This window comes from Orycteropus afer, unplaced genomic scaffold, assembly GCF_000298275.1.
Source record: "Orycteropus afer afer isolate SDZICR_OR568_19922 unplaced genomic scaffold, OryAfe1.0 scaffold00430, whole genome shotgun sequence".
Lineage (NCBI taxonomy): Eukaryota > Metazoa > Chordata > Mammalia > Tubulidentata > Orycteropodidae > Orycteropus > Orycteropus afer.
The window spans coordinates 836,116-849,477 of NW_006922017.1; the positions used below are offsets into that span (position 1 = coordinate 836,116).

At 38.3% G+C, this 13,362-nt stretch overlaps 1 protein-coding gene across 1 annotated transcript; it reads left to right on the top strand.

The window, feature by feature from the left end:
* The first annotated feature begins 4,417 nt into the window (after window positions 1-4,417).
* On the top strand, window positions 4,418-11,050 carry COL10A1 (collagen type X alpha 1 chain). Its single transcript, XM_007954074.2, has 2 exons — window positions 4,418-4,571; window positions 9,162-11,050. Exons 1-2 carry the CDS (start codon window positions 4,418-4,420, stop codon window positions 11,048-11,050), a joined length of 2,043 nt encoding a protein of 680 aa, XP_007952265.1.
* Window positions 11,051-13,362: the final 2,312 nt, after the last annotated feature.

Here is a 13,362-nt window from a genome sequence, read left to right on the forward strand (position 1 = left end):
TATGGCTCTTAGATACTCTTGAGGCCTGGAGCCAAACTCATCCTCATGGTTCAAATTTCAACCAAAAAATAGACAGGCCTATAAAGTGAACAGTAACACCAGGGAGGTTCACTCCCCTTAGAACAATGAATCCAACAAGATCAAAAGGGCTGCATTTGCCCAGGAATAAAGGTCAAAGGAAGAAAGGTAAAGGAAAGAAGAGCAAATGGAAATGGCAAACACAGGGAGGAAGTGGGAAGAATGCTGCAACTGACAAAGTCAAGAAACAAACCATGCATTAAACATTGAATGGAGAACCAATTCCTCTGTAAACTTTTACCCAAAGCAGAATAAAAAGTTTTTTTTAAAAAAATTATATCACTGATATTAACAAGCTGGTACTAGAACACTGACGTTAAACTTAAGAATTCATCATGATCACCTGAGGACTTTTTTCATAATATAGTCCTTGAGCCACCACTATCTTTATGAACTCCCAAACACTGAGGAGCATGTTACATACATCAGGACCACTACCGTGGCGAGAAGGGGGCAATCACGGGACAAACACTTTAAGGTGGGGCTGTGTGTTACTCACCCAGCAGTTATCGCGGTGCTTGACACAGCAGAGGTACTCACAAAATATTTGGTGAATTAATGATGATCCAGAATAGTGAAAACGAAAGGGGAAACTTAGTGACAGCTAATTGCTAGATATGCAGAAAATACCATTCATATTTGATATAAATAAAAATCGCGCAGGTTACTGGGTTTAAAGGGCATGGCTCTCTGTTTTAAGTGGAATGGGTTTTATCCTAAAGCCACAGACTTGTCACTTCAAACTGCTCCAAGTAAACACCCAGAATAAAAATAATTTTAAATACACAATTGGGTGGGGTGTGGCTAGCAAATATTCTGATTCTACAATCTGTTTTGGACAAGACAGTGCTTCTTATATGACTAACAAAGCAAACAACATTTATATTCCTTGTGCTGAAATAAGTAGACTATTTGCAAAAAGGGTTGAACGTCCAAGGCTTATCCAATAAAGACACCACTTTTTCAAAAGTTATTGGGGAATAAAGAATGGTAAACACCCACACATATTTACATGTCCAAAAAAGAAGACATACAACCACGTACTATGGAAGTACTTTGTCTCTAAGAGTTTTTTTAAGTACACTGGCAAAAAGGTGAGGTTATATTGAAACATATCAAGTAGTAAACAGAACTAAGCTGTGCCCACAGTCTGACCATGGGAGACAACAGAATACCTCAAGCACAAGAATATTCTCAAACAATCTAAGTTTAAAGTTTGAAGGCGCTTAGAATCCACCCACTTCAACTTTTTCATTGTGTGAATGAAAAAAAAAAAGACATTCAGAGAGGTTAAGGTGAAAATGTGTGGAAATGGTTGGAGTAGCAATAGATTAACAAATGATCTATACAGGCATAGAGTACTTTGGGTATTAAATGCTGGGAATTAATCTTCTGAGTGTTTTATAACAGGGTATCAGTCTTTATTATAAGTAAATACGTGCATTCATACATATCCATATATGCATAAAACATTCTAAAATATGTCATTCTGACAACTTATTTTAAAACAAATTCATCCTAGCATTCAAAAGCACTCAATCTACCCACTCTTTCAAGATTTTGCCCAAGTGGAAGGCAGCCGTCTTCTCTTACTTGTCTTTTGCGATCTCATAGATACAGTAGAGTATGTTATAATTACAACAGCTATTCAATGTATAGAAGCTCTGGTGGAGCAGTGGTTAAGCTAGTCGGCTGCTAACCAAAATGTCAGCAGTTTGAACCCACCAACCACTCTGCAGGAGAAAGATGAGGCAGTCTGCTTCTGTAAAGATCTATAGCTTTGGAAACCCTACAGGGCAGTTCCACCGTGTGCTATCGGGTCACTATGAGTCAAAATAGAGTCAATGGCAGCAGATTTGGTTTATTCAATATATAAGGAGCTCAGGGGGAACAAGTGGTTAAATGCTCCTCTACCAACCAAAAGGTCTGGGATTCAAACCCACCCAGTGGCTCCATGGGAGAAAGCCCTGGCAATCTGCTTCCATAACAACAACAATAACTCAATGATGAAAGAATGATTAGAATATAAACTTTCCAATTTTCTTGTTAATCTGTATATAAAAGCCATACTCTGAGTATTATATGGATGTTGTTGCTGTTGTTATGTGCCGTCGAGTCACACCCGACTCATAGGGACCCCTCCTTGGGTTTCTGAGGCAGTATCACTACGGAAGTGGGATTGCCCAACCTTCCTTCCGAGGAGTGGCTGGTGGGTTTGAACCGCCAGGATAGATATATAAAATGTAGTTTTTAAAATGTGGCAACCACTAAACAGCACTACTCTTATGGAGGCAACAAGAAGCGTTATCTATTCATATTGCTGTAAGTTGCATTTATTAATTTGTGTCAGTTACATTTCTATTTTGGTGTTTGAGGCTTTATTTTAAATACACACAAAAGTATTCTACAGAGGAGAAGAAAGGGAAAAAATAACCTGCTTCCATTTCAATTAACAAGTCACTCAATTATTTTAGTTGCTGATCAATCATGAAATGAGTATTACTTTAATTCTACAGAGGCACAAAAATGATGCGTATGTGCCTGTGTATGGAATTCATCTGCCCACCTCCTTCACCTGACTTAGATCCAAAGTAATGAAATTTTAATAAGGTCTAAAAGTTGGGCTCTGAACTTCCTGCCTTTATTAGATCCTTTAGGATCGTGAAACCTATTTTAAGAGTCTCTAACATTGTTAAAGAGACTACCAATTACTGAAAAGGACAGTGATGTTTAGTTTAATCTTTGGGGAAATTTAAAATGTTTACAACTGGGATGGATGATTCAAGATCTCTACAGGAAATTGCAAGGTAAGCTAATGATAATTTTAAAAAGCTGCAAGTAAAATTTGAAGAAATTTTTTCTTCTGAAATGAACAAAGCAACTTTATTTAAGTAAACATACTATGACATTATCAAGTTTTGGGGTTTTGAAGATTTTACTGCAATTCTGAAGCAAAACATCAAATTAATCATCAAAATATGAAGCCATTCACTGAATATGATGTAGTATTGTGAATAAAGAATCTAAATCCTTCAAGGTAATAACATTTCTGTCTCTGTTATAAATTCGTAGAGATCTTGCCTCTGTCAGAAAATTCAAAACACTTAGAATGCAAAAATTTGAAATATTTAATAGGCAATCTTAAATAAATTTCATTTTATTAACTTCTGAGGGCTTACTGTAAAATTCAGAAATAAAACTCTGAAGTGTTCACCCATTTTGTTTCTTTCTTTTAAGCCTAAAAATAAGTAAAAATGGTTAGCTATTTTAATAAAATTTAGGAATATTAATGAACACACTGATAGCACTATAATTGATGAATTTAGATGATGAATTAAATAGCTAACATGTGAATAAATACTTTGTCTACATCTATATACATTACCAAATATTTTCAACCTAATTACACAAGAATGTGTTTTTCAAAACTAAAAAGGAGTATTACTGTCCCATCATGAATCAACCTAAACATTTGAGTAATAACTTCTAAAATAAAATGACAGAAAAAGATGGTACAAGGTTAAAACTATTAATATATATTTTAAACAAAGAGTTTCTTTTTCAATAAGAAAACAAGGAAAAGGAGAGCCCAGGCTGATTCTGTATGCCTGCCCAATAGAACTTTCCACCATAATTAGTGCTTACCACCTCTGAGGGGAGGAGCTTAAACTCAGAGTAACCTCATGTAGTGAGGGAAACACAGTATAAATACTACAGGCAGTTGTGGGGAAGGCATCTTCTGCACTGCTCACCTGGGCAGAGGAGACTTCAGAGAGCTGCCAAGAGACCATCATCAGGAATTCTGACCAACCAGGTAAGTCTATGGCTTGATGCTCACTGGTCATCTGTTATCTTGCTTGGAGACAACTTCAACAAATTAGCTATTCTCTTTTTGTGAAAATGGCTTCCCATAAAAAATGCACTCAGAGGGCTTAATTTGTATCAGTTTATATAAAATAGTTCTAATTATAAGCATGATTTGTTAAAACATGCCCTGATCTGAACTTCAGTGTAACTACTGGATATTTCAGTCTACGTAAGAGATCCTAAACTATCTAATACAGACATTCAATGATGGTTGTATGCTGCTTTTTTATAAAGCACTTCATTTTCACTTGGTTACTAGTTTCTAAAAACAATGGAGACATATATTCACATAATTTAAAAATTACAGCTCTCATTAATTTATGGAATATATTCAAAATACATAGGCTAAGGTAAAAAACAATAGACAACTGTACAAGGAATTTGTCTGGGCAACAGTAGAAAAAGGAAGCAGGTCAATATCAAAACTGTATGAAAATTATTCCTTTCTGTGTTTCAGAATCCATCTGAGAATATGCTGCCACACATAGCCTTTTTGCTATTCATGACCTTGAATTTGGTTCATGGAGTGTTTTATGCTGAGCGATACCAAACACCCACAGGCATAAAAGGCCCACTACCCAACACAAAGACACCGTTCTTCATTCCCTATGCCATAAAGAGTAAAGGTAAACCGGATTCTCTGTTTTGCTCTATGTCTATTAACTAGTTGGCTGTTGCTTTCTATAGTCTCAATGATCTCTTTAACAAAATGCTTTTAACTTTGTTTGATGTTTAATTATTTTTAATACTCCTGAATTAGCCTAAATGATTATAACAAAATGATTTGTGGAAAGAGTAGGTCTTTTCAAGAGCATCAGTATCTCTTGCACACCAAATTTTACTAGAAAGATAGACCTAAGAACATGAAGAATTTTATGTGTGGACACTTTCCCATTCAAATGATGCATTTGCACAAATAACTACCATAATCTAGAAATATTAATCCAAACAAAAGGAATCAAGTTTAAAATGTTTTAACTAAAAATAACTGCCAACTGTACATGTAGAGTATCAAGTTTATATAGCCAAACACTTAAACACATTTACTTTCGAAACCTATTCAACTAGCCCACAAATTTACACAAACTCTGTCTTATCACATAAAACCTACTACCCCTACCAAGTAAATTTAAGGGACAAATGAAGTAGCCAGTCTGATAATTACTGATACATTTTTGTACAGTTTACTGGTTAAGTGCACGGACTTAACTGTCAGTACTAGTTGTATGAGCTTGGGCAGTTAATGCCTCCTTTCTGTGCCTTTAGCTTCCTCATTGGTAAAGCAAGGAGCAGCTATTTCAATGGCTGTTATGAGGCTTAAATGAGTTAAAATCTATAAAATCCTTATATGTTAGTAATTACTACTACTCTTGTTACTATTACTTCTATTACTTTTATTTCTACTTCTGGTGAGTAGCCTTAGATAAGTTTTTATTGTCTTCTTAAATCTACCCCTCATCTGTCCAGGTTTGTCAGTTACTATGAAGAGTACTGAGATAATGTATGTAAAATTCTAATAGATCCTCAAAAAAGAGTGACCATTAGGTTTCATATTCCCTAATTTCCTTTCATAGCATCTGATACAAACTGCCTATAAAACATCTACTCAATTGAACTGAATAATCTAAACTTGTTGTAGGATTTCAAATATCCTCTCTATAATGTTTTTTCATTATCATTATATATTTTGTCCTCTAAATAAAGCTAAGGATATTTGCCAGAAACAAATGGTGGGGAACAACCATTATGAACAAAATGAACTTAGGGGGCTGTCTTTCTAAGAAGAAGAGTTTTAAATATTTCACAAGAGTTAGCTTGATATTTAAAAATAAATTCACAGTACAACACATACTCTTACTTGTCTCAGAATATTTAAAAAATAAAGCAGAAGTTAGGGAAAACAAGTATAAAAGAAGGAAACTAGGTACTTAAAGGAACAAAAGCAATTTAAAATATTCAATTTACAAAGTTGGATTCAATATTCTCAAAACCAAGGACCAAATCCATTGTTGTCGAGTTGATTCCATCTCATAGCAGCCCTACAGGTCAGAGTAGAACTGCCCCATAGGAGTCGGGTCCGACTCGACGGCACATAACAACAGCAACAACAACAATCTTTACCAAAGCGGACTCCATAGTGAAGTGGCTGGTGGTTTGAACCGCTAAACTTTCAGTTAGCTGCTGATTAGTTTAATCGCTGTGCCATCAGGGCTCCTTCAATACTATCTGTGATTACAAATTTAGACTTTTTATAGCTTTCCAAAATCACAATAAATACTCTTGGATTAAAAATAAAATGCCCCACTTTGGAAGCTTACAAATATTTCTTTCTCTCTTCTTCAGTGTGTTGCTACATCTTGGCCATTTTCCAGGATAATGAAAAATGTATACCTTGTTAACAAATGCTAAAGTTTAGAAGCTTTATTTTAACCATTAAATTCACCTTGGTCTCTACTTGATAATGCAAAGTGGAAACTCAAATACATTATCACTCAAAGGCAGGTATTAACGTGTTATAACAAAGACAAAAGGCCAGTTTATACAAACAAAACATTAAGCTGATGACAGAAATACAAAGAGGTTCCTAAATCATTCACAGGGATATCTATTCAACACAGGCTAATAGAGAGTTCAGCCAGAACACGCTAAATTATGCTGCACAAGATTCCACACTGATGGGCAGACGCAGGTACCACAATGTGACACAATCGGCCACTCTTTCAGTTTGTGGGCATTCAGGAATCTTCTCTACTGGGTATTTGTCTTTCCTTGAAAATAGTGTCACCCTAATCTTGAAAGAATGAAGCACTTCAGATGTAAACTATGAACAGGAGCTGAACCCCAAGGATTCAATAGAAATCACATTCTTGCACTGAGGGGCTGAAGACACATAGCAACATTACTAGGAATAGAGATCACCCTGTCATTGAGGTTCTTGGCCTCGACTGGTGCACAACTGAGTTGTGTTCAATAAGAGTTGTTTTTCCTCTCTATTTTAGCAGTTAAAGAGATTTCCAATCAGATGAAGATAATTATTTTTAGTATGAATAAGATATTCATAATAAGACTCTGATGGAAACACCCACCTAACATAGTATGCATTTTTAAAAATGTGCTATTTTATTCCAAACCATGAAAAAATCCTTTATTTATTCATCTACTCTATTTATAGGTATCAACATCCAATTTATGTATAAATAGATATATCATCCATGTGCACTAAAGTCAATCAACAAGACATGTGCTCATGTACTGGTATCATTTCTATACTTTTTTTTCTCATAGTCTGTTTCCTGATGTAATTTTTTGAAATCTATAGGTAAATAAATACCATACATTTAAATATAATTCTAATTAGTATGAAATAGAAAGATAGGTAAGTCTAAACTGATTATTTTAGCAGATCTACTTTAATGATTCTGCTCTGCATTTTACATTTCATTTCTCACCAAATGTTTTTCAAATCTCAGGAATACCCCTACCCAAGAGAATAATATTAGCAACTACTGTTGACTGACAACTTCTTAAATGGTAGTCAATCAATAGTAAAGGTTTGTTTGTTTGTTTGCTTTTTTAAATACACTAGTGTACCAACCACTAATAGTTAAAGGGAACTATACTTATAAAAATATGTTTTGAAAGGCCATTTTCAATTCATTTAACATGAAATTCACTTTTAGCTTCATTTTGCTTTTTGAAACCATTGAAGATTTGGTTTAGCAGAGAATAATACGTTAATCATATTTTTAAAATGTGGCTCAAAAGTCATATTTATGAGCCATTTTCAGGTTTTGACCAAACTATTTAACTACAGTGACATTTACTAAATCTATCATTACTACAAGGAATTTTCTGACTTTTAAAAATTAAATGCAATTATTTTAGTATAATTATTTTAGTATAAGTTCTAACTATGTTTCTGAAAACTTATTAAACTGAAAATGATTTTAATATAAATTCTGCAAGTAGATATTAAAAATCATGTGATTTTGCTACCATCTTTGCTAGCACTTTAAGAATTATTCTGCAAACTACAGAATATTTTATGTAGATGATGATGATGATTTTTGCCAAACGATTGCTTGAAATGGTAACATTTCCCTAACGGTATGTCTTAATGCCTGTAATACCCTGTGGCAGTCCACCTTTGAAAGACCAAAACAGCGCTTGAAACCCTACCAAGGCACTGATCATGCCTTCTGGCTGAAGCTCCTACAGCAGCAGTTCTGTGCATCACTCACACTTGTGACCCGATAGCACTTGTCACTTTAATACTATTTCTAATTTCCTAATTCTTTGTTTCAAAACTGTAAGTCATCAGTCAAGAGTACAGGGGCACTGGTGGTTCAGTGGTTGAGTAATTCTCGCCAACCATGTGGCAGGCCACGTTCATTTCCCAGCCAAGGCACCTTATGTGCAGCTCCTGCCCACTGCTGTTGCTGTGACACTGAGCAGGTTTCAGTGGCGCTTCCAGAGTAAGGGGGATGAGGAAGAAAAACCTGGGGATCTACTTGCAAAACTCAACCAATGAAAACCCTGTGGGACACACTGGCAGACACCATCGACCGACCGTCGGCTCTCCATGAGCTGAGGCTGACCTGATGGCAGCTAAGAACAACAATAACAAACGCAGAGTTTAGCTGAGGCTCACAGGATGTAATGAGCTTGGGGAAAAAATCAACTTAAATCCAGACTATGTTCTGCACAGCTTTGGTAGATGTAAATTAGAATTAACTCTATTTCTCATTTTGATTTATGGATAGCTTTTATGAGGGAAAATTGTTATAGTTATCCAAGACTTTCCCATTTATCCTACACTTGTCTTTTCATTCTTTTTCTGCGAAATATCTTTTCTTCTTTCCTTTCTAGATATATGATTTTCCTAAAACAAATGTGACAAATCTACTTTCACTGTACTCTTAATATAGAGAATTCTTCAATCCCAGCATATTTGTATAGATCATTAGGTGTAATTAAAGTATTATATGGTAGTAAGGGTCTTGGGAAACCATCTTCTCTAGCAAGGTTTTCATAATAATAATAATAATAATATGTGTTTATCTCAAATCATTTAAGATTGGTCAGCCTAAAAATGTGCATGAACTAATATTACAGAAATACCTTATCCTGATTCATATTTAGAGAAGCAATGATTATCCTTAACCATATTACTGACATCTCCTTTTCTGAGTGTGTGTTTTGGGTGCATCTTTTAGGCATACCAGTAAGAGGAGAGCAAGGTATTTCTGGACCAGCAGGCCCTACTGGACCTCGAGGGCTCCCAGGTCCTTCTGGACCACCAGGAAAACCAGGCTATGGAAGTCCTGGACCCCAAGGGGAACCAGGGTTGCCAGGACCACCGGGACCATCAGTCACTGGGAAGCCAGGTATACCAGGACTCCCAGGAAAACCAGGAGAAAAAGGACCATATGGACCAAAAGGAGATATTGGACCAGCTGGTTTACCAGGACCCCGGGGTCCACCAGGGCCACCTGGAATCCCTGGCCCAGCCGGAATTTCTGTGTCAGGAAAACCTGGACTTCAGGGACCTGCAGGAGCTCCGGGACCCAGAGGCTTTCCTGGAGAAAAGGGTGTACCCGGAGTTCCTGGAGTGAATGGACAGAAGGGGGAAACAGGATATGGTGCTCCTGGCCGCCCAGGTGAGAAGGGCCTTCCAGGTGCTCAGGGGCCCATGGGACCACCTGGCCCTCCTGGAGTAGGAAAAAGAGGTGAAAATGGGTTTCCAGGGCAACCAGGCATCAAAGGTGATCGGGGCTTTCCAGGGGAAAGAGGACCTGCTGGTCCACCAGGTCCACAAGGTCCTCCTGGGGAACGAGGACCAGAAGGCATAGGCAAGCCAGGACCCACTGGTGCCCCAGGTCAGCCAGGAATTCCAGGAGCAAAAGGTCACCCTGGAGCTCCAGGAATAGCTGGGCCCCCGGGGACTCCCGCCTTTGGGAAACCAGGCTTGCCAGGCCTGAAAGGGCAAAGAGGACCTGCCGGCCTTCCAGGGGGTCCAGGTGCCAAAGGGGAACAGGGCCCAGCAGGTCATCCTGGGGAGCAAGGTCTGACTGGACCCCCGGGAAATACGGGGCCCCAAGGACCAAAAGGCATCCCTGGCAATCATGGTATCCCAGGTTCTAAAGGTGAGACAGGACCAGCAGGACCTTCTGGACACCCTGGGGCTAAGGGAGAAAGGGGTTCCCCTGGTTTAGATGGAAAACCAGGGTATGCAGGAGAACCAGGTCTCAATGGTCCTAAGGGTAACCCAGGTTTACCAGGCCCCAAAGGTGACCCTGGAGTTAGAGGGCCTCCTGGTCTCCCAGGTTCTGGAGGTCCAGCAGGAGCTAAAGGAGTGCCTGGACATAATGGTGAGCCTGGTCCAAGAGGTGCCCCTGGAATACCAGGCACTAGAGGCCCCATTGGGCCACCAGGCATTCCAGGATTTCCTGGGTCTAAAGGGGATCCAGGAAATCCAGGTCCTCCTGGCCCAGTTGGCATAGCAATCAAGGGCCTTAATGGACCAACTGGGCCACCAGGACCTCCAGGCCCAAGAGGCCATATTGGAGAGCCTGGCCTCCCAGGGCCACCAGGACCCCCAGGTCCCCCAGGCCAAGCAGTCATGCCTGAGGGCTTCATAAAGGCAGGCCAAAGTCCCAGTCTTTCTGGAATGCCTCTTGTTAGTGCCAATCAGGGTGTGACAGGAATGCCTGTGTCTGCTTTTACTGTCATTCTCTCCAAAGCTTACCCAGCAATAGGGACCCCCATCCCATTTGATAAGATTTTGTCTAACAGGCAACAGCATTATGACCCAAGAACTGGAATCTTTACCTGTAGGATACCAGGGATATACTATTTCTCCTACCATGTGCATGTGAAAGGGACTCATGTTTGGGTAGGCCTATATAAGAATGGTACCCCTGTAATGTACACCTATGATGAATATACCAAAGGCTACCTGGATCAGGCTTCAGGGAGTGCAGTACTTGACCTCACTGAAAATGACCAGGTATGGCTCCAGCTGCCCAATGCCGAGTCCAACGGCCTGTACTCCTCTGAGTACGTCCACTCCTCTTTCTCAGGATTCCTGGTGGCTCCAGTGTGAGCCTACTCCTTACTGAGCTGATCTAAATCTTCTGCTTGAAAAGGCATTCCCCAATCCCACCCTAACCCACAAAATGCACACACAAGTAGGCTGAAAAAAATATAATTTTGTTTAGTTTCCAAAATACTATTTGAGCTAACAGACCAACAAATGTGTCCCCTGAAAAAAGTGAGCAGCACTGACTAACAACATGTGAAGACCCTCTTGAATTTCTAGTCAGCAGTCCTAAGATCTATTAAAGATTTTTGTGAAGTCCTTCAATATTTAAGAATTTCACCATAAATATCTTACTATGTTAAAAAAAAAAAACTACCACACACAAAAAAATAGAAATATAACCTTAAATTATGTTAAGTCAATTTTAGAAACTCAGCATTTCTTTTTAAAATAAGCCCATTTATAACAATTAATATGAGAACTTCTGGGAAACATCTAGGAAGTATCATATGACTTTACAAAGCTTAAATACTTGAATATTCAAGTTTAAAAGACACTGTATATCCTAAGGAGCTCTGGTGGTGCAATGCCTAAGGCATTTGAGCTAACTACAAGGTTGGTGGTTCAAATCTGCTAGCCGCTTGCGGAAGGAAGATGAGGCAATCTACTTCTGTAAATATTTACCGCCTTGGAAACCCAAGGAGGGTCACCAAGAGTCGGAATCAACTCAATGGCAGTGAGTTTGTTTTGGTTTTGTTTACCCTAAGATACTTCTCATGGTGCATTCACCTAAGGCTTACATGACCCCTTTTATCAATTTTTTCCCCTAATATACAGGCACATATGGACTTTTTAAAACATGAGTGAAAAAGCAAAATAATTGTGTTAAAATTAATCTGAAATGCAAGGTGCTGTACTTGTGAACCTTTTCTGAGATTGCAAAGAAGCTTTCTATACGCCCTTCACAACTTGGAAACAGTCGTCTAATCTATAATTTAAAGTGCTTGTTACAGATTTAAACATTGTAGAAAAACCAAAAAAAAAAAAAAAAAAGATGTTATTAGTTTTCCTATTACTTCAAGTTGAATTAATTTGATTTCTTTAATTACTTATTGAATCTTATTTAATATGATTTTGTGGGTTTACAGAAAGCATATGGATATTGCATCTCCCATTCCAGTGAAATTTTAACTAATGTGAAGTGTTTCAAAATCTGACTAGAAATGAAAAGACATTATTTATTTATGCTCTGTACTGTATTTTTTTATCGCAGTTTAAAATTGTAAGCTGTGCCTCACTTATTAAAACATAAAATGTTTTATCTACTCCTTATTACAGTGCAATAAAATAACATTGATAGATTTCTTTTTCGCTGAATTTATTTGAAACCAGCAATTTTCTATCTCAACTATTCTTTTCAGACTTTTAATTTTACAAAGTTAATAAAAAGTAGAGCAATAAATTCGTGGGTGGCATTTACAGTTACAGTGGCTATGCCCCTTTTTGGGAACCGGCATTCCCACAAACCAGGCTCTCAGTAGAGACTGTGAAACCACCATCATCAGTTGCCATAAAGTTGATTTCATAGTAACCCTATTTGCATCAGAATAACTGTGCTCGAGCTCCAGTGGCACAATGCCTCAAGCCTTTGACTACTAACCAGAAGTCTGGCAGTTCAAACCCACCAGCCACTCCTGATAAGGAAGACTGGGCAATCTACCTGGGCAATCTTCCCCACCTGGAAAACCCAAGGAGGATCACTATGAGCCAGGACTGACTCTACAGCAGCGAGTTTGGTTTTATAGTGTTTTCAGTGGCCCAGTTTTTGGAAGTAGACCATCAGGCCTTTCTTCCAAGGGCCCTCTGGGTGAGCTTGAACTGATAATCTTTTGGTTAGCAGCAAGTACATTAACCATTTGTACCACCCAGGGTCTGGACTTTGAAAAAATACCCAGATAACCACCTGCAACCTAAGAGCCAGGGTCATGGGCAGATGATAAGGCACAGAAAAGTGAGACAATCATCCTAAAACAGTGATTTACTTCTGGAAGGAAATGAAGCAGGTGGCAGAAAGATACATAGCTTGAACAAACATTTTGTAGCTACCATTGACTTGGCATATTTTGAGTCACAATATCTAAAATTATTTGATAGTCTGAATTACATTAAAAGGAAGGCAAGCCATTTTTATGCCAATCAAAAGGCAACATTTTTCTAAGCTGAAAAATACTGCTCTTGAGCGTCCATCAGCCACTGGCTGAATCTGGACAGTCTGGTTCATGTCACTGGTATAACAAACTAGTAAAACAACAAAAAAAGAGTTGCTGTTGAGTCAATCCCAACTCATGGTGACCCCCATGTGTATCAGAGTAGAA